This window comes from Gigantopelta aegis, chromosome 4 (genome assembly GCF_016097555.1).
Source record: "Gigantopelta aegis isolate Gae_Host chromosome 4, Gae_host_genome, whole genome shotgun sequence".
Lineage (NCBI taxonomy): Eukaryota > Metazoa > Mollusca > Gastropoda > Neomphalida > Peltospiridae > Gigantopelta > Gigantopelta aegis.
The window spans coordinates 5,829,026-5,851,593 of record NC_054702.1 but is presented as its reverse complement, the minus strand read 5'-3'; the positions used below and the strand labels follow the sequence as shown (position 1 = coordinate 5,851,593).

General features: G+C 34.5%; 1 protein-coding gene across 1 annotated transcript; it reads left to right on the top strand.

Moving 5' to 3' along the window:
* The first annotated feature begins 1,228 nt into the window (after positions 1-1,228).
* Positions 1,229-22,048, top strand: LOC121372551 (peptidyl-prolyl cis-trans isomerase slr1251-like). The gene is made up of 8 exons (XM_041498942.1): positions 1,229-1,348; positions 5,662-5,757; positions 11,423-11,611; positions 13,119-13,181; positions 13,809-13,959; positions 14,679-14,735; positions 17,192-17,327; positions 20,636-22,048. The coding sequence occupies exons 1-8, from the start codon at positions 1,265-1,267 to the stop codon at positions 20,751-20,753; spliced, it is 894 nt and encodes a 297-aa protein (XP_041354876.1). The 5' UTR covers positions 1,229-1,264; the 3' UTR covers positions 20,754-22,048.
* The last annotated feature ends 520 nt before the right edge of the window (positions 22,049-22,568 follow it).

Genomic DNA, 22,568 nt, shown 5'->3' with positions numbered 1-22,568 from the left:
ATCACAAGTTGGTAAAATTAAAATAAAGAATAAAAGTCAATATCGCTGAGAATTTTTTAAAAGTTGAGGACGGAATCGAAATGATTCCATCACGTTTCTCCTGACATATTTCTTTTTTCAATTTCTTAAGATGATTGCACGCCAACAAAATGTCGATGTGCCAGCTCTATATAAATATTGTAAAGCTTGTTGACACAAAAGTCTGCAAAATTAATATATTTAGATGATACAGGATCTGTAATTTCTCAAAGGGCTTTAATGATTATTTTGTTTGATGAAAAAATTGTAGCAAAAGCCACAGAATTCCCATCCCATGATCCATCCGTATAAACAGGAATGTAACGGTATTGTAACCACGGCACCGGTCTTGAATTACCTTGACGTGTTTCTAAGTAACTGGATCTGCGATTTTTCTTCACACATGCACAAGTAAAGATCAAGTACTATTTTGAGTAGTTTAATACAACAAAGTGGCAAAACAAAATGGCTGCCAGTCTACCTTGTTACGCATCTGAGATGCACTTTGCACTGTCATACGTTTATTTAGTTTTACATTCATGTACACAATTTACATTTATACCTCTTTAATGGGTTACAGTTATATACTAGTACATCATTTAACATAGCCAATATTTTTCGTTCGTGTTGAGATGTCATTAAACACTGGTTCATCCATCCACCCAATACATATTCATCCACCTTTCCATTCGTCTATCCATCCATCCATCCATCCATCCATCCATCCATCCATCCATCCATACATGTATACATACATAGATATTCATACATCAATACATACATACACCCAATCATCCACCCACCGACTCTCCAGTCCATTTGAGCATCCGTCTGTCCATCGGTCTGTCCGTTCATCCATCCATCCATCCATTGATCTTTATTCCATTCATCCATCCGTCCACCCGTCCGTCCGTCAGTCCATCCATACATCCATTCGGCACGCTTTGTTGTGGGTTGGTTGCGTTTTGATACTATACATAGCTGTTTACATAGCCTCAATTTGTTGTTATTGTTTGTTTGTTTGCTGTTGTTTTTCTTGGTATGAATTCGAACAGTGTATAAAATGTAAATTGTTACTCATCAAAATACTTTATACGACTAACTGATGGAAACTCCAAGCACTATGATCTAATGTTAATCAGATTGCCATCTTACTACAGGTAGGTGCGCTACATTAGTGAAGGGAATACTGCAGAAATATTAACGGAAAAGGACGAAGTGTTCCGATTGGTGTCTAAGGACAACAATGGCCGACAAGATGCAGCTGAATGTGGAAGTGTTTGGTTTGCTCAATGATATGGAGTTTGTTCGAGCACAGTGTTGTGCCGAGGTATACACAATCCACTGTGATGTGTTTAACAATATTATTTTAAAAGAATAATTAAATTTAACATGTATTGTCAAACATTTAGTCTCAACATTGTACTTCTAATGGAGTTGATGTGTTGTCAATCAAAACCTGTTGTTGTATGTGACTGTTTGGTGCCTTATTTACCATTCTCATCATAACTAATTTACATTGCAAATTATAAATATATTCTGTCACATCATTGTAACACCTGAACATAGTGTATACAAAGTCCACAGTACCTACTGGGTATAGTTCATCAAGATAAACGTCTCCGGCACGATATTTATTATTGTGATGTTTATTGCTGTGCCGTAACGTTTATCCATTGGATCGAATTTTCCATTTGCAATCACGATTTAATAAAATCAGGCATATGTGCTTTATTTAAGAGCCTCAACACGTACAACAACATATTTTAATAAATTTTAGACAAAAATATTAAGTACAATACCTTTGGTAACCTTTCCAGGATTAGATGTTTGAAGATGACACATTTAAACATTTGAAAGCTATTTTTATCCTGGCACATCGAATTTTGCGGAACGAGAATTATTCGTATCAAGCATTTTACGTACACCCAGTAAAAAGAAAAATTGCGGAACTGAATGGAATTGATTATTAAATTTATTTATTTTGTTATTTTTGTTTAGAACTACATATGTGCTTTGTGTGGGTTGCATTATATGCATTGTTAATAATATTATCACATTAAAGTTTTGGGGTGTATTATTCTTTTTTATTATTATTAAAAAAATAATGATTGTTAGTACAGGTCATTACTTATTTTAAGGCCTTCATTTATTTACTTTTTGCAAAATTATTATTTCCTTTAGTAATTGTTTTTAAATATTATTATTACAGGCCATTGCTTACATGTGTTTCAAAGGTTTTTTTCTTTTTTTTTCTCTTCTTTTTTGTTTTAATTTCATTTCTTTTTTTTAGCTATAATTACTGGTCATTAGTTATTTCAGGAGTTTTATTCAGTTAAATTTAATTGTTATTATTAATTTATTATCAATTAATTGATTTTTAAACAATATTATTCATTAATTAAGTTTATTTATTTATTATTATAAAACGTGATATTCCATTAAATATCGTGGAATAAACTCGTGAACCCGAGACAAATAATAATAAAAATAATCCGATTCCACCAACAGTTTTCAATCACATTTTAAATATGCGCACAATGGCCGGCGGGAATATTCGAGATTTTGTTCGTAACTGAAAATTGGATTAATGCAGGATTACTATTATGCGTAAAACGTGACTCGGGAAGTTTTCTTTATACAGTAAGTGTTTATATTTATTGGTACATCTCATATTTCGCCACGAAATAATTAATTCCATGGTTGTATCGATTCCGCCTGAAATCTGGGCGGAAACTGCACGCTTGTTTTTGCTGTTCAAGTTGTAAACATCGGGTCCAATAAATGTCAAAATGTTAAAAAAACGGACCGTAGATGTTTACCTTGGTGAACTACTACTGGGTAATAATCTACAGGAATGCAGAAACTACTAGTCCATATCCACCCTGTCCCCCCCCCCCCCCCCCCCCCCCCCCCCCTCATTCATTCCATATATAAGCCCCATCAAAAAATCCCTCTTTACATTGGTTGGGGGGACTGGGTGGATATCTTTCCGTAATGTCAGATGTACATATCAATGGTGCTAAAATACAAAAATGAAGGTATCACAATGTCAAGTAAAAAAAAGAAAGAAAGAAATGTTTTATTTAACGATGCACTCAACACATTTTATTTACGGTTGTGTGGCGTCAGACATATGGTTAAGGACCACACAGATTTTGAGAGGAAACCCGCTGTCGCCACTACATGGGCTACTATTTCCGATTAGCAGCAAAGGATCTTTTATTTGCACTTCCCACAGGCAGGATAGCACAAACCATGGCCTTTGTTAAACCAATTATGGCAGACCTTCGTTTTTGAAAAACCCAGGAGTGCTAAAAATTGCACTCCTCAAAATGCTTACGAGGCGAGTAGAAATGACACTCCTCAAAATGCAGAGGAGAGGAAAATTGCACTCCTCAAAATAATCAGAATTAGAGGTAAGAGACCGAGAGGAATTGCACCCATGAACATGATTAAGTCTGAGGAGTAATGATTTCTAAATTAAATATCTTAAGAGTTAATGTTTTGTGTTTTCAAAATAAATATCTTAATTTAACTAATATGATAGTTGTTCTCAAACATGAAGGAATGGGTCATTGCAGTCTTTCACAAGAAAAAGAAACACCATGAACACAACATTTATCAATCTTTTATATATTATATGCATATTATGTTGCATTAAAATTCTGAATCATGATAATCTGTTGACTATTTATGAATAAAGAATTGAAACTGATTTGTTTGTGTTTATTCTGTTTTATTTAAAACAAGTACAATAATTTTAATCTTCATCGCAGAATGATATGATTTTTCCATGAACACAAACCTGTGAATTGGCATTGTAACAACTATGGTATTGTTATTAAGAATTCCAACTGTAAAATATCTAATAAAACACTCACAAAAATAATGTCAGTAGGCCTATTTGTAAATCATTTAAACTAAAAAGAAATTAAAAGTGTAACAACCACATGGCACAGGGTTATCACATTTATCATGATATCATAATATACGTCATGTAAATTCAAATTCTCTACTTAAAAATGATAATAATAATAATAATGTCATAACAGAGATAATGTCAACATCTATTGTTTTCTACCCAAATATATCTTACTACAATTTTTATAAATATATATTTTTACAAACAGGATTAACTTTAATTATTGGTGTACTGTAGTTAACACGTCATTTATTATACTACTAACTCGAATCATAGCAACCCATAAAAAAACAAAAACAAACCAAAAAACAAAAACATAACCACCCTAATGTAAATTTAATTTTAAAATATACATGCTTTACACTTGGTAAATTCGAATTACTGACTTGAAATTAAATTGGTATATGTTTGTTTCAGGGTCCCGTCAACCGATCACATGTACTAGAAATCTGACTCTACCAAGGGCAATGTCCTTTGCTTTAAATCATGTGGCAGTATCGTAAAACAGAAAGTAGAAATGTCTACGAGTACATCAATATGTTATTAACGAAAACAAAACCTGCTTTACTAAATTACTTTTTTGTTTGTGTACGCTTTTACTGTGATATCAACATGTATAAACATTATACATTAAATATTATATATATTGGACAACGCACCTATTATTTTTCCTGTACGTGATCAAAACGACGACAGTATAAATACCTTTCGCGATCATTACCTGCATTGTACGAAATTAAACAAACAAAACCGATGAGATCTTAATAAGAAGTGAACTCCTAGCTGATTGGCTCAATGTAAAGATAACCAACCAATCGTGTTTCAATATGTAAAAAGTATTCTAGGAAGTTCATTGTGAACAGAATGGAAAGATTTGTGGCGTTATGGATTGGATTCAATAAACAATTAAAATGGGGGAGTTAAAAAACAAACAACACAAGCGTGATTTGTTCAATTTAGGGGCGCATTATTTCGCGCCCGTCAAAAACGAAGGTCTGTTATGGATCACTAGTCGGTGCAAGTGGTTTACACCTACCCATTGAGCCTTGCGGAGCACTCACTCTGGGTTTGGAGTCGGTATCTTGATTAAAAATCTCATGCCTCGACTGGGATCCAAACCCAGTACCTACCAGCCTGTAGACCGATGGCCTAACCACAACGCCACCGAGGCCAGTAAATGTCAAGTAGTTATTATTTCGCCAAGTCTTTATTCTACTTTTTGTGGGAACATTGAATCCCCGTCGGTGGGCCCATTGGGCTATTTCTCTGTCCAGCCAGTGCACCACGACTGGTATATCAAAGTCCGTGGTATGTACTACCCTGTCTGTGGGATGGTACATATAAAAGATCCCTTGCTGCTAATTGAAAAGAGTAGCCCATGAAGGGTTTCCTCTCTCAATATCTGTGTGGTCCTTAACCATATGTCTGACGACACATAACCATAAATAAAATGAGTGCATCGTTAAATAAAAAATTTCTTTCTTTCTTTTTATCCTACATTGTTAGTCATTTCAACTTCTGACTTAAATAATACTTTATTATTATTGCTTCACCTATTTTAAATTAGTATCACTAGAAAGTGAACAAAAATTGAACTTAATAATGAAATTTTTTAATTTCACTCAACGATTATTTGAAGTGAAGTTTGTACATGTTCATCTAAGTCTATTGTCTTCTATGTTTACTAATTATACTACTTTTGAAATATTTTTTCAAAGGACTTGCACAAGAATGACAGCAAACGATTCACTGAACCACGTATTGAAGGGATGTTAGAGTTTGAATGGGACCTCTATATTGATGAAAAACGAAAGGTAATTGTATTATGTTTTAATTTGAAAACAAACCAAATAAACACAAACAACGTCTAAAACCTACATGTATAAATATAATAGTGAGTGCTAGATCAGATAAATCAAGATGGCTGAATGAAAATCTGCATTCATAAGCCTACATTTAAAAACAAAATAATTCATTAGTCTAATAGTGACAGTTATTAATCAATTGGTATTGATCACTGTAATGTCTTGTATTATTGTCCACAGACAGTACATTTTAAAACCAGTAAAAATCCACCCTGATGGTGTGGGCTATGTGACCGTTTCTGTTTCATAACATATTCTGGCACTATGGACTGAAATTGTCTACCAAGTAGTACCAGACCTTTTGCCTTTTAAGGTGCGCGAGTGCGATCGCTCTCATACAGCGCACATAATTTTGTTTAACGCATTATTTAAAAAAACCCACCAAAACAATAATATGAGGGATCCAATTCAGTCGGTAGTGCACACCTGAGATGCTTAGGTCGTAGTTCTAATTGAACCACCTCCTCAGAACCAGTGATGTTTTTCCCATCCCAACTATCCTAATCATGTTTGTTGTACATAATAATGAAATTCAAGACAAGTTGATTCCTACACATGTTTAGCTGCACATTCATCAATTCATTTAACACTGAAAAGGTATTTATAATTGTGTGCATCAAATTATTTGAATTGTACATATTGTAATTAAAAAATTAAATTGTTTGCATCAGTGTATGTCATAATCATATATCTATGTACTTGCTGAATATTTTGAATAACTCCATTCCTGAAAGGGAAAAGTCAGACTACACTAATGAACCAAATAACATAAAATTAGAAGAAAATATTATTGGTTTATTGGTTCATTTTGCAACATATGTCTACATTTACTATTTACTTCATAAATTAATAATGCTTGATTTTCACTCGCCGTAGCATTTTGGTGAGTGCGATTTTTCACTCGCCTAAGCGTATTGAGGTATGCGATTTTTCACTCGCCATGATTTTTCAAAAGCCAAGAACTGTTGTACATGTATTCAATATTTCAAAATTCTGTGGCCTTCTTTGACATTTGCATAGAGAATTATAACCTGATACTGAACAAAATGAACATTCTCTTCTGTACAGACTGGAATTTAAAACTAACTGTACTAACTGGTAATCTTTTGATGATTCAAAATACAAACTTTTCAGTTGTTACTGTTACTAGTATCAGGCTCATAGAAATGATATCTGGAATGTGGGAAGTATTGGGTGGGGGTGGGTATCCAGTAGGGAGGCACAAGCCAGATATATATCTTTATTAGTCCTCTACCGGTCCACCTGGCCCCGTGCTTATAAACCTTAAAGTCTAGACTTTAATAAAGTCCAGACTTTAACATCATGGCAATGCCATTCAAATAGCATTACGTTAAAGTCTGAACTTTATTACAATCTAGACTTTAAGTTTTATAAGCATGGGCCTGGTGGGAACTACATGTATTGGTTTCTTTTATGTCTGTCTGCCCCACGAAAATGTTTTTCAGCCTTTTTTTGTTGCAAAGATATTAAGCTAAAGTTTTGTGTATAGCTTTATCATTTAGAGTTATAGATCAGGTTTGACTTTCGTGGAGATTTACTGTTTTTTAATGATAATATGACCAGATAAAGTTTGACTTTTATGGGAATTTATTTAAGGACCATAACTCTGTCAAATATGGAATTTATCCATGTTTGACAGAGTTATAACCCTTAAAGGTAGAGTAAACTCAAACAAGAGATTTATGTGTTGGAAAGATGCATACCCGGACCACCAACACATACTGACACTTTAACAAATGAAAAACGCGTAATTTTAGAGTTAATAAAAAAACCCATGATTATTCCTGCTAACTGGGGGCAGCCATTTTGTTTCGTTTTTGTGACATCCGGTGGTATAGCTTGGGGCGAAGTGACACCAGCTTCGTCCATCTGCTCTATGCACAGTGTAAACAAATGCTCTAATTTACGACAAGGCGCTTCTCTTTCACCAACCTGACTTGTAAAACAACATAAATGACTTGATAGTATAATAAACTATTTAACTAAATATATTTCAATTTGCATCAATAGAATGAAATGGAGTTATACTATTTTCTTTTTTTAAAAATCAAAAAAAAAAAGAAAAGCATATTATTGGTATGCTACGTTCGAGCAAAAATGACCATTCACGATACCCAAGTGATAATTTTATTTCGTGGTCAGTTTTATGATTTTAGATGGGAAAGTCTACTTAATCAAGGGTTTTACAGAATTACTTACAGTAATAAAGAGGACAGCTGATTGATTATGATTAGAGGGGTGTCCGCGCGGTTAACACACAATACCCTGTGATCTTAATAAAAGAGGCATGTCTTTTTAGTGTGTCTAGACACAATGGCTGGGGCCGTCTAAATATACACCTGGTAATCAGGAACCATAGGTACAGGCCACGGAAAGAAAAGACCATTTAACTAAGAAAACACTCCGATTATTATTTCAGTACGTGGGTTAATTTATGTACAAACCATAATACAGTTATTTCAACACTTTGACAATGCTGGTTTATTTTGTATTAAAAATAATATATAATTGTTGCTGGCTTACTGGGATGACTATTATTACAGAATATTGCGATGCATCCGCAAAAATCAGGTATGTTTTGTTTCTTCAGTTCGAAGACTAATTCCTGACGTGACACGTTAGGTATTACGTAACCACCAGATCGCTAGATGATGATGATAACTAGTTTAACGTGCCCATATACCACTAGGGTTTCGAACACGCCCATCCCGAGTCTGACCTCCGATAAGATCAGTAACCTGACTGGGGATGGGGGGGGGGGGGGGGGGGGGGGTGGGGGGGGTTGAAAATGGGCAGAATTTTGAAAATAGCAATTAGTAAAAAAGTTAATAGAATAAATAAAAAAAATAAAAAGGTTACAAGCCAAAAATAAAAAAGAATTGACTGCTCGGCCGAATATTTATATAATTTGGAGCATTTTAGAAGGACAGTCCAAAATTAAATAAAAGAAAGAAGAAGGGATCGGACTATTTAATAATATTAAAAAAAAGAAGTAATTTCGACATAAAATTTTGAACGCAGATCTAAAAGTTTAAAGTCCAATCGATATGTCCACATTACGGCCGTTTGGGTGCACAGCTTAAAGGGACGAGATGGGTTGCATCCCGTCAAGAAAACTCCTAGATTGACAGTCGATAGACGTTGAAGGTGTAGTGCTGTGCTGAAATACAGATCTTGAGAAGCCGGGTCCGTCTGAACAAGAGAATCAGACTAGGGTATAGTCCAGTCACCATGGGTTGGTATAGTGGTGCGGACGGGCCCGACTCCGGAGGATTTCGAGATGGTATCACTATAAAGCAAGGTAAAGTCTAGAAAACGAGTAGTAGGGGCCGACCCCGCTTCCTATTTCTTCTTAGAGTGGGGTGTTCAATCTTCCAGTGCTGCTAGGACAGGCTCGGACATGTAGAGACTAAACGCGAACAACCGTGGCGTTCTGCAGAATGGCCGTCATACGAGTCATGAAAAAAACAAGTCGACAGTCAGACGGAGAAATGACGTGGAGGCAAGGAATCTCGCTAAAAAAGAATCCCAACCTGGTGGTGCAGGCTGTCGAAACGAGAAGCGTTCCAGCGTTCAATCAGTTCCAGTGGTCGCATACATCCCAGTAGAAAACTTCATTTCGCTAACAAAAACAATGAAATGAAGGACCCCCAAGTCGAGCACATGAAAGCATGTGCAGTGTGCACAAGCGAAACAAACACGTCTTACCGTGTGGAGCTCCAGACTGGGAATGAGCTCGCCAGAGGGCGTATTCACTGGGATGGTACAAAATGGCTGCGCCCATTATATATAATAGCTGTCAAATTTAACCATTTTATTAATTAACTATACAATTATACTTGTTGATATTAAACAATAATGTGCATTATATATCGTTGAATATGCATACCAGGCCAAATGCCTTGATTGTCCCTTCCTTTAAACTTAGGATATTGGGAACATAATTTAACCATTTTATTAATTAACTATACAATTATACTTGTTGATATTAAACAATAATGTGCATTATATATCGTTGAATATGCATACCAGGCCAAATGCCTTGATTGTCCCTTCCTTTAAACTTAGGATATTGGGAACATAATTTAACCATTTTATTAATTAACTATACAATTATACTTGTTGATATTAAACAATAATGTGCATTATATATCGTTGAATATGCATACCAGGCCAAATGCCTTGATTGTCCCTTCCTTTAAACTTAGGATATTGGGAACATAATTTAACCATTTTATTAATTAACTATACAATTATACTTGTTGATATTAAACAATAATGTGCATTATATATCGTTGAATATGCATACCAGGCCAAATGCCTTGATTGTCCCTTCCTTTAAACTTAGGATATTGGGAACATAATTTAACCATTTTATTAATTAACTATACAATTATACTTGTTGATATTAAACAATAATGTGCATTATATATCGTTGAATATGCATACCAGGCCAAATGCCTTCATTGTCCCTTCCTTTAAACTTAGGATATTGGGAACATAATTTAACCATTTTATTAATTAACTATACAATTATACTTGTTGATATTAAACAATAATGTGCATTATATATCATTGAATATGCATACCAGGCCAAATGCCTTGATCATCCCTTCCTTTAAACTTAGGATATTGGGAACATAATTTTGTGGGGCCTGGAAGGGGGACATGCATTGCTTTTAAATTACCAGTACTTTCAGATTGTTTGTTTCAATCAAAAAACTTCAAATGGATACATTTAAATAAAGCCATTGACAAAGTTTAGGTTAAGTAACATTTTGGTGGATTCATTCATAATTTTCTGTCAAAATGTGAACTTCTGGAAACCATTATTTAGACAACAGGTACTGTATATTAAATTTTTATCCAAATAAGACATTATTTGTCTTATTTGTGTTGTGCTGTATAAAGGATCATGTGAAGAGTTCGTATCCAAAATGCAATATATCGGCTTACATCACTTTGAGCAAAATGTGGTTTTGTTGCTACATGACATAGCATATATCATATGAAGCATAGCTTTAACATCCTGTCCAATGGGCATAGATCACATTTTACCTTAAACTTTATTATGATATTGTGAAATTTACCAATATCAGTATATTTTCATTGCTAACACCAAAATCTGGAAATTGGCATAATTATATCACATTTTGAAAATGAACTTTTCATACATATATGTATATCTCTGTGAATTCTTCATACAATAAATGTTGGGTGTTGATGCCAATAAACGTCATTGGGGCAGTTATCATTTTCCTGCTCATATCTATATATTAATAACTAGCAAAAGTTCATTAAATGTAATAAGAAGTAAAAAATGGAATAAAATTTCATCATTATCCCATGGATGCATATCTAGTTATATTAGAGTAGAAAATAAAAATGTATATTTTCATTGTTAAGTAGGGGCCCATGTTCTCACCTGGGGCCCCCAGTTCTATGGGCCTGATAATGATTATATCTGCTTTTACCTATTTACATACTGACATTAATACTTAAGAAAATCACTCTCTCCTAAAACCAGCTGAAGAAGACTTATTTATTGTACTGTGTAAAGAACTAAAGTTGGGTTGATGTTATAATATTTTAGGAATTACGAGGAGAGATGTGGAAGTTTGAAGAAAAGGCGATCATATTTGTTAATGGAGAGCTGATTGGTGGACCGGAAGACTTTCTGTCGTGGGCTGAGGAGAACCACAACTTTGCTGAATTCCGTCCTAAACCTCTTTACCTAACTCTCACAGAAGCTGGCTATAAGACGCATTTGAATTCTAAAAAGGTAAGATATTTAGAGGATTTGTCACAAGTACTTTTTAATATGGAAAATATCAACCAAGTTAATCAGTATTTGTTGAGGCTCCGATTAACTTGACGAGGTTGACATTTTACATATTAAAAAATACAAGTAGCGAATTCTGTTTATCCTATAATACTTCTAAAATAACATTTTAATTTGATTTTTAGTAAATCACAATACTACAGTCACCTCTATCAGTAATATGATGTCATCACGATTAACACAAATTAGCTTGACGTCACATATTTTAACTAAATCTTATGAAAACGTTACGCTTAGGTATACATGTCTTGTTAGCTTGTAAACAAATGACCCATTCACAGCAACACATTATTACCTAGAGACCCCCCCCCACACACACACACACATTACATGAACACATTGGGAATTCATTTAAGGATTGTCTGTTATTTTTGTTTTATGTTCTTCGGGGTATGAAGAAAAAAAATCATCTGCAAACTGTGTGAATCACATTTGCAGATTATGTTTGTTTTGTTCATACCCAGATGAACATAAAACAAATAACAGACAATACTTAATGACGTCATCAGGTATGACATTCCCTGACAACATAATTTTTACATTCATCTGGAAATGAACAAACTCCCGTTGCTATGGCTGGACCAATGGGAAGACGTTATATTCAGAGTTGTTTGTTATGTTTGACTCACCTCATGGCCTGGACAATAATGTTAATGATTATTTTGTTTAATGACACCACTAGAGTACATTAATTTATTAATCATTGGCTATTGGATTTCAAATATTTGGTAATTTTGACTTATAGTCTTAGAGAGGAAATCCACTACAATTGTTCATTAGTAGCAAGGGATATATGCACCATCCCTCAGACAGGATAGCACATACCATGACCTTTGATATACCAGTCATGGTGCACTGGTTAGAAAGAGAAATAGCCCAATGGGATCACCGAAGGGGATTGATCCTAGACAGACAGTGTATCAAGCAAGTGTTTAATCACTGGGCTACGTCCTGCCTGGACTGGACAATAAGTGTGATTACTGGTCATGCCATAACTCTGTTTTTGTAATTATATTATCTTGCAGAAACGTACATGTACATATATATTTTGAGAACTGACAACTACAAGTGTGTATGTCCAGTCTTTACGAAAAGGAGTGTAGTCCACTATTTCCACTTTTTTATTCTGTGTAATGTTTTAAGTGGGACAAATAAGTATTAGGAGTGGTGCAAAGCAGTTTACATTTTTAAAACAAATTCTATAAAAGATTGTTGGGTTATAAAAAACATGTGTTTCATATTTTTTTATCTTTATTGATACAGCTATTTCACATAATATGGAATGTAATTTTAAATTGAGTAATGAAGTTTATATATTGAAAATGTGTTTGTATATGGAAAACATACTCACTCTTGTGTTTTTGTAACAAGTTTCCAGTATCTCCTGAACATTTTGCAAGACTACATAGAAACGTATTTTCATTTCCTGTTTGTTTCTTCCTTTCAGCATGATTACGTTTTCATGGACATCATGATTGGAGATGAGGCGGTTGGTCGTCTTGTAATGGAGGTACTTGTACATCAGTTTATTCCTGGTCAAGTAATGTCCTGTACCCTACTTCATATACAATTCGTTTTGCCGCTCTCAGTTTGAATATTAACACACAGTTTTATTCCTGGTCAAGTAATGTCCTGTACCCTACTTCATATACAATTCGTTTTGCCTCTCTCAGTTTGAATATTAACACACAGTTGATTTCCTTGGGCGTCCATTACCAATCATGTTACTGCAATCCAGTATTGATTGTATTTGCATGAACACAACTGGGTGAACCAAGAATATTAAGATAAAACCATTTTTCAAGAATTCTGCAGCTCAAATTGAATAATAATGACAGCATCTAAGGATTATCAAAGAATGGCATATACTAGGAAGAAAACTAATATGGGTGATCTTTCCCATATGTCTTGATTATTAAAAGTATTCCCAATGTTAGTGTTTTTCAACTGCAGTGTGATACATTTGACTGTAAATGAGAAATTTATTATTGAATTTTAATCTAATGTATTATTTCCATATGGTGGCTTTCATAAGTTAAAACCAATTCCTGCCAGGTTTTAAATGCTGTTTATGTTTGTTTTTTATTATTCCTATCTATAATTGTCCCCGTTCTAATTTAAAAAAACATTTTCGAAGTTATTTTCAGATATCGTGCCTAGAACATGTGCCAACTTCAAGGCTCTGTGTACTGGTGAAAAGGGTTTGTCTGCAGAAACTGACTTCAATCTTCACTACAAGGACTCACTGTTTCACCGTATAGTTCCAAACGGGTGGATACAAGGGGGAGGTAACTGAGATACTATTTCAGATTTATTGTTTAGCATTTGTTTGTGGGGTTTGTTTTTTGTTTTTTTAAGATATGAAATCAGTTAGATGATGTGGTAAAAGTTTTAAAATAAATATCTTTGTTAATTTTTATATTATAATATGACATTGTACTTCACTGACAGAGTAGCCGATGGCATTCTTAATAATCTGCTTTGAGTATATTAGAGTCTTCCTAATTAGTGTGTTTACTTTATCAAAGTGTGATTGAACAAATATTCATAAAACAAATACAGCTGTTCTTTATACTACTTTTAACAGTACCCACTTTCAACATTTATAATTTTATATTAAGTCTTACTATATGAGATGTGTCATTAGTTTAACTGTTTGTTCTCAACATTTCAGGTAATGACTAACAACCCAGGGCCATATCTAGCTTGAAATAATTTGTGGGGGGTGGTGGTGGCAAACAAACCTTGTGAGGGGAGGTTAAAATAACTAGTGAGAGAGGGTAAAATGACTGGTTTTGTGAGGGTAAACTAACTGATGAGGAGATGGGTAAAAACCAGGTGGCACTGGAGAACTATTAAACCATAATGGGCACTTGGTATTTGTCTAGGCAATCTATTAGCCTTCCAACCCCTACTAGGCCCAGCCCTGATATGTAAAGGTTTTCATTTTACATGCATACTGTTGGCTGTGTGTTTAACATAAACAGTTTCTTGTTGTATCATTCAGATATCTACCATGGTCGGGGCAATGGTGGAGAGTCTGTCTACGGACCGGTCTTTGAAGGTATGTTGTCAGATTACAATGCGTGAATGTTTCTTATATACTGTTTTCATTCTGAAAACCAGTGTAACAGTTAAACCTCATTACAGCGACCACATTCATTCCGGGGTCACTTGTTATCTCCTTTGACGTAATGTTGTAGGAAGAAATATTGCTTAATATTTATTTTAATATCAGAAATAGAATTAATAGAATTTGAATAATTGATGCATTGCAATTGTTACCTAAAACATCAAATACTAAATTAAATATACATATTCTTGTAATATAATAAAATATGTTTTTACAAATATTAAAGCTATTAATCAATTGACCAAGGCCTATATCAAGGTGCGTTCACTGTCAATCATTCACTGGTTAAAGACACCTATGGTTGGTAGGAGAGATTCGGGCATTTGCAGATGTTCTTTGCGTCCACTGTATTTTTCACTTGCTAACAGAACAGTAAATGATAATGCCTACCTAACATTTAAATAAACTTGTTTGGCTGTTTTTCCTGTCACTGTATGTCACAATTAGTCATTGGGCAGGTTCTATTTCGTCACTGTAAATTATAATAAAGTAAGAATGGCTAGAGGAGATGAAATGTGGATATACGTCCGTAAAATGTGGACATAGGTCATCGAATACAATTTTATTTTAATTAAGGATTGTTTGTTATTTCTTTTACTTTCATTAGGATATGAAGAAAACAAAACCATCCACAAACTGTGTGAATAGGGGTGTTGCTTGTTTTGTTTTTAAACTCACACTGGTATAAAGATAGACACATGGATTTTCAATAACCTTCTGTGGTCTCATTAGCAATTTACAGACAATAAAATGAAACGTTTGATGTACGAAACTTGAATGTAGTGGCAGTATGGTCAGGATTATCCGCATTTTGCTGATGTCCACAATTACCCGAATCTCCCCATCCTGATTCTGTTATGCCCATTAAACAGAAGGCAATTATTCGCAGTTAACCCTTTAATTGAATTTCAAAAGCAATACATGTCTACAGATTTAACAGACATCAATAACTAGGACATGACATGCCACTGTGAGATGTGTAGTGCCATAGACAGTGCCCTGTTCAGCTTCTTACAACATCTTTGATTATGTAATGTTGATGTAAGGTATATTCAGAAGTTTGATGTAATTTGCTCTGTCGGTGTTGGAATGCCTGAATTCTGGTGTAATGAACAGTATTGAATTTATTTTCATTTGTTCTAGACATTTTTGGTCAGATGGTGTAAAAGTCATAGTAACGACGGTCATTGTTACAAGGTCTGACTGCAGTAGTTTAAAATAAAGTAAACTGATGATCCATCTTAAGTTTTGTTCGATTGCCACAACAAGTTTCAACACAAATGTTTTAAACTCTATTTCTGTATTCATTTATTACGGCAATTTGATTACCGATATGAGCATAATGTTATATTTTTAGTAATAAACTATTCAAAATTATTATAATTTTAAATCATATTTGTAAAATGATGACAGCATTTAAATGGTGAATAGCAGGTATTTACTTAGAACAGTTAAAGGGACACACCCTAGTTACGGCTAGTTGTTAACCATTACGGCGTTGTTTTTCGCTATTAAACCCATTTTTTTCACAAATAAAATTGCACTTACCGTTTATTAATTAGAATATACATTTCCATTCACCTGAAGTGTTTTTTGCATTTTTCTTATTTCTTAAAAAGACACGCATGTTTGAGAAAAAACCGTTGAGCAGACAAGGTCTAATCTATTTTTAGACGGGATATTTCCATTTCAATGTCACAGACGTTGGTATACCACGTGACCGTTATCATTTTGGTTCGGTTTGTTTTCTCGTGCACGGTTCGCGCAATCAACATCCGATTTGTTGTTGTTCATTTGTGAGATTTTTCTTCACAGTTCGTGAACATTTTCAGTAACAATAAAGTTCAGACAAGTAAGTGTCTCAATACAAAACGTTACAAACCCTTAAAACCAATAATTTTGCTAAGTCTTACGATATCTGGAGAGGGGATACAACCAGGACAGAACAGTTGGAACATGTCCAGGAGAGGTGAAAAGAACGCACCCCAAGTCTGTGCGCACTCTGTGAAATTTGTCGTGACGTAGGCATTGTTGTGCTTCGAGCGACATCTACCGGTGACATCAGAATACTAACTTTCAAAATTATTTCAAGCAATTGGGACATGGGGATTCCCATGGTATTTATTGATATAAAACCTGCTTTTTCACTCCATTTGATAAAAACGTGATCTAAGTGTGTTACAGGTTTGTAGATTAACCAAATTATAATTTATTTTCGCTGGATGGAACTAGGGTGTGCGGCTTTAATATATTGTAGGCAATGTTTTGTCTGTTGAATCTCATAAGATTTGAAAATTTAATTAAAAAACCAGCAAACCACATTGAATCTTAAGTTTTTTGTTTCTTTTAATTAAAACTAAAAGCTGACTTCCTTGTATTTGTCTCAGATGAGAACTTTGCAGTGCAGTACACTCGCCGAGGCATGCTGGGAATGGCAAACAAAGGTCGTCACACCAACGCCTCTCAGTTCTTCATCACACTACAGCCATGCAATTGGATGCACACAAAATATGTTTGTTTTGGGTAAGATTTTGTAACATTATACACAAGTCCAGTCTGTCTTTAATGGTCGCAAAGGTAATAAAACATAGTCACTGTGATCAGATGGTCTTTATAAACAGGTAATATTTATCATCAGGTGATCTTTATGAACATGTGGTCTTTATGATCAGGTGACAGGTGGTCTTTTTGAGCAAGTGGTGTTTATGATCTGGTGATCTTTATAAATATGTACATGATATGTTTTTGTATGAGGTTCAACTTTCACATATTTAGGTACATCAGGTATAGCCTCTATTAGAAATCGAAAAAAAAAATAGGCAGAGTTACGTCCCCTAACCACTCTCTACTTCTGGCGCGTTCCGGTTTGAACGAACATGGACGATCATGATATAAATTCCTGGATCAGTGATGAAAATGTGCCTCCAAAAAAGGTTACAAAGGTTAGGTTGCAGGAATATTTACGAAAAAGGGAGCTTCCAACAACGGGAACAAAACCACAGCTGGAAAAACGATGGTCACAGTTGTTTGTGAATCTTCAGCTGAGATTTATGCATGCCAATCCCTGGCATCATAAATGTCCCCACCTATGCTTTAAAAATAAAGAATGATACAGGTAAAAATTAAGTTGATGAAATTGTGTTTTGTTATAACTGATCATGTGTTAAATATAGGAGATGAATCTAGCGAGCTGTCACACATCCTGATTGTTTTGGTTTTCTTGCATGGAAAATTTTATTTTTTTGCGTCAAAGCTGCAATCTCTCCTCACATTAATTATCATAATTTCATTTAATCATACAAACACACCTGCAGTTTTAATGAATTGTGTGTGACAGTAACACTGTTATAATAGAAACATTATGTTTATAGTGCGGCATGTCTGTATGCAGAAATTTATATGGGGGTGCGTAATCGACGGTCCAAAGGGCCAGAGTTGTTAGGGGGGTCTGGGGGCATGCAATTTTTTTAAATCTAGAAAGCAGGAGATGCATTTTCCTGCATTCTGGGAAGTAAATTTGTAACATCGTCAGACTATTTTCATTTTTTTTACACATCCACGGGCGGACCTCGACAGACTATGGGGGTGTGTGTATGCACCCCTCGCACCCCCCCACCCCTGCGTACAGGCCTGCGTCCCACAAGGAATGCATTTTTTCATACTATGGAATTTACAAGTTATTTATTTCTGAGCCGCTTGTTTTCTAAATTACACACAAAAATAGTATATTTTTGTTATTTCCCAAAAAACTTTTATTTTTATTTTTACGTCAAACCAAACTTAAATTATTTACAAAAACAAAATTTTTATAGGATGGGATGGACTATATGTAATATTCCGGTCAGAACAGTCCCCTTCACCACGTGCTATATTATGTTTGTTTTGTTTTTTTCAGTGTATTTCTGGGGACGCATGACCCGACCCCTCCCTTAAAAACACCACTAGCCGGTTACACAATTTCCTGCACATTCGCCTGTTTGACTAAATATTTCGTTTGACTAAACATTTGAAAAAAACACGTTTTTTCTATGTACATATACCAGTGACGTATGAAGGTGGCAAGGTGGGGGGATGTACGCACACACATACAGCCAAATAGTTTACGGAGGGGGCCATACTTTTATATTTATATATAAAGCAAACTATCTGAAAAGTGGGGGGCACTTACCCTCCTGCTTCCTACGCCAGTGCATATATATATATATATATATATATATATATATATATATATATATATATATATATATATATATATATATATGTACAGTGGACTCTGTCTAAACCGGATTCTGTGTAATCCGGATCTCTGCGTAAACCGGTCCATTTCTAAAGTCCCGTCCAGCTACTGTTTATCTCTTAGGTATAAATCTCTGCCTAATCCGTACTCTGTCTACTCCGGACTCCGGATAAAAAATCAAGAACGAAAGAACCGTTCATGCATTATTTACCTCTGTCTACACCGGATTGGGATTTGACTGAACGACGGCCTGCTTAATTAGTTGAACAATGATCGTAAATTGCCAAGTAATCAGGACGCCAAATACAAAATGTAATCGCACACGTGTGAAGTTTACTCTTATTGCGGTAGGCTGTTAGATCAATCGGATTAATATTAGTGTGTGTGTTGATACCTAACCGATTTCACTCTTATTAATTCGGCGAGTTATACTTGTCAACCTAACGCATGTATAAATAGGTGCGAATCGCTCGTATATTTTGACCCAAAAAATGGCAACGTATCGAACTTTCGTAATAACTAAAGTCAAATTAATACAAGAATTTGATTCAAATCCACAGTCAAAACATGGGATCAAATATCATTGTCGATCATTCAAGAACCATAACTCTGGGTGAACTCTGTCTAAACCGGTCCTCTATGTAAACCGGACTATTTCGACGGTACGAAGTGAGTCCGGTTTAGACAGAGTCCATTGTATATATATATAGATTTGTTTGCGAGTCAGACAGTAGAAACCTTATCGTTAGGCGAGGAAGTGAATTTCTGTATCGTTAGTTTCATTATTAACTACTGCTTAGGTCATAGTTAATAATGCAGCTAGCAGTACAGAAAATCGCAGCTAGTCATTTAGTCAAATTAATGTACTTCCATTTGTACACAGTGATATATATAGACACAAACACATGCATGTTACTTGCAAATTTAATATTAAAACTTTATTAAGGTGCCGTTTTAACGTGTTCGTAAGTATTTTTGTTGAGCACAAAACATATTGTACATTTTCTTTTCTGTAAAAGAAAGAGATTGCACACAACCTGACGAACAATAATAGTAATAGAAAACTTTATTAATGTCAAAAAATAAAAGAACAAGTCGACAACTACTCCACAATTCAGTAGTAACAAAGGACCTTTGTTGCAAGTGACTGGAGCGTAATGCGCCGGAAATAATTTAGTAGCTAATTGGGACCGCTTAGCATGATAAAACCAAGGGCAGATAAGTATGTTTCTAATAGAGGCTATACTGTTTTCTCCAGAGGTGTACCAAACAAGCCATGTTCAGTCCTATCCCGGGAACTTTATGGACATTCAAGGCCTCCATCATGTCCTTTACAAGTGTTCCTTCCTATGTCACTCCCCCCAGCCCCTCACCAGGGGCATATGGATAACCCTCAATACAAAATCTAGATCCAGTTTATGTTGATTATTTTTTATGAAAATATTGTCCTAATGTGTGAACAATCTGGCCAGACAGCCCAACTCAGTGTACATGTATTGACTGTTTTGACCTATCTATTTTTTAACATTTGTGTTTTATGAGTTTTTCTTTTATTATAAACTCTGAACTCTTTTTTTTTTTTTAAATATTGCAGACAAGTTATAGAGGGTACACAGACTCTGAAAAAGATGGAAGCCCAGACGACGATGAACGAACGTCCGAACACAGACATCACAGTGACAGACTGTGGGCAGTGCACATACGAGTTTTAGCACACGTCACTCGCCATCAGATCTTCGTACAGACTCCTTGTGTGTTTAATCTGTGATAACACTAGTTTTTATTGTGCTGTGTAAAATACCATCTTTCATGATTTGATCACTTGTGTTGGTAAACTTACATTCTGCATAATTCCACAACAATAAGGTTATTTGTTTGTTTTGTCGCAGCTATGAAGTGAACAATGTGACTTTTTGTTTTAATATGTTTTTATGTCTACTGTTTTATTGTAATTATTTTGGAGGGTATGAAATTTTTAGGTAATATTTAAATGAGTCATTGTTTCAACAATTTGGTGAAACAGTTGATGACATATTTATAAGAAATATAAATTACTGCCCAAGTTTAAGGGTTATGTAAAGGTGCAAATATTCCAGTTAGAACATGTCTTCCCAGTTTCTCAAAATCCTCTCTGATCCAGCATTGCTACAGGGTTGTAGATGTCTTTTTCTTCTAATTGACATAATAGCAAAACATATTTTAACTGATGGACCTCATGACCAACTGTCGTTTGACAAAACTGTTAACTTGCATGATGTATCTGTATATGATGGTACTGTAACTGATATATACAGATTTAACTATTATTCTCTGTTAAAATTACACACACCTATACTGTTAAAGTCACAAAGTTAACTTCACACACTGTTTTTTTTTTTATTCTATAGTTCTCTGTAGAATAACCAATTAGTAACCCTGTGATAACATATATAAACTGTCAGGGCCGTAGCTAGCGGAGGGGGGGGGGGGGGGGGGGCAAGAAAAATATCTGGAAAAAAATTAAGAAACTTAAAGAGAATTCTCTTCTTAACCGTTTACAGCATTTTAGACTATTAACTACTCAGTTGCCCCCCCCCCCCCCCCCCCCCCCCCCCCCCCAACAAAAATCCTAGCTATGGCCCTGACTATACAATACAAATATATCCATAAGTTAGTTTTGTGTGTGTACCAGTTATGGAAATGTATTATGTAAATATGAAAGATATTTATGTAGGTTGTCTCATTCAGTTGGAGCCATTCAACAGGTACTTTATGCTCAAGGAGTGAGGCATATTCTGGAATGTGTTATGTATGTATTCAAACTACATGCTAAAAAGTGTTTGGGGTGGGGTTAAACAAATTTGATTTTACATTATCATACACAACTGAAGGGTTTCTCATTACCATTTGTTTTACAGAAAATTATTGAGCAAAATTTATCAACACAAACAATATTCTCTTTGCTTTGTAATACATGTCAAATAAATAATGTACATATAAAAAAATTATGATTGTACATAAAAAGTTATTCATTATCTTTTCTTCTTTGATATTGTAGTCATTTCCATTTCTTGCCTAAAGTAATTAAAGGTTATGGGGTGGGGATTAAAAAGGAATCGCTGTGCAGTAATAAAATGGAATATTTTTCCATTTCCACTGCCCCTCCTCCTACAAACTGCCACATTCGTCTTTGATATGAAATATGCCAGTACATTACATTTTAAATTTTAGGCATTAAATTGCATTTAAAAAAAATAGAAAAAAAATAGACTAAAACAAATGTATACATACATTGAACAAAATGTTGCTTTATTAGCATAACCATAATTACTGTATATTTAATTTAAAAACATAACAAGGTTTCAAACAACCATTATAGATCTTTGCTATTGTTTTAATTAAATCACTTTAATATTTAAAGAAGAAAAAAAAAACCAACACTATTATTTTATTTTAATGATTCCACTAGAGTACATTGATTAATTAATCATCGGCTATTGGATGTCAAACATTTGGTCATTATGACTCGTAGTCATCAGAGGAAACCC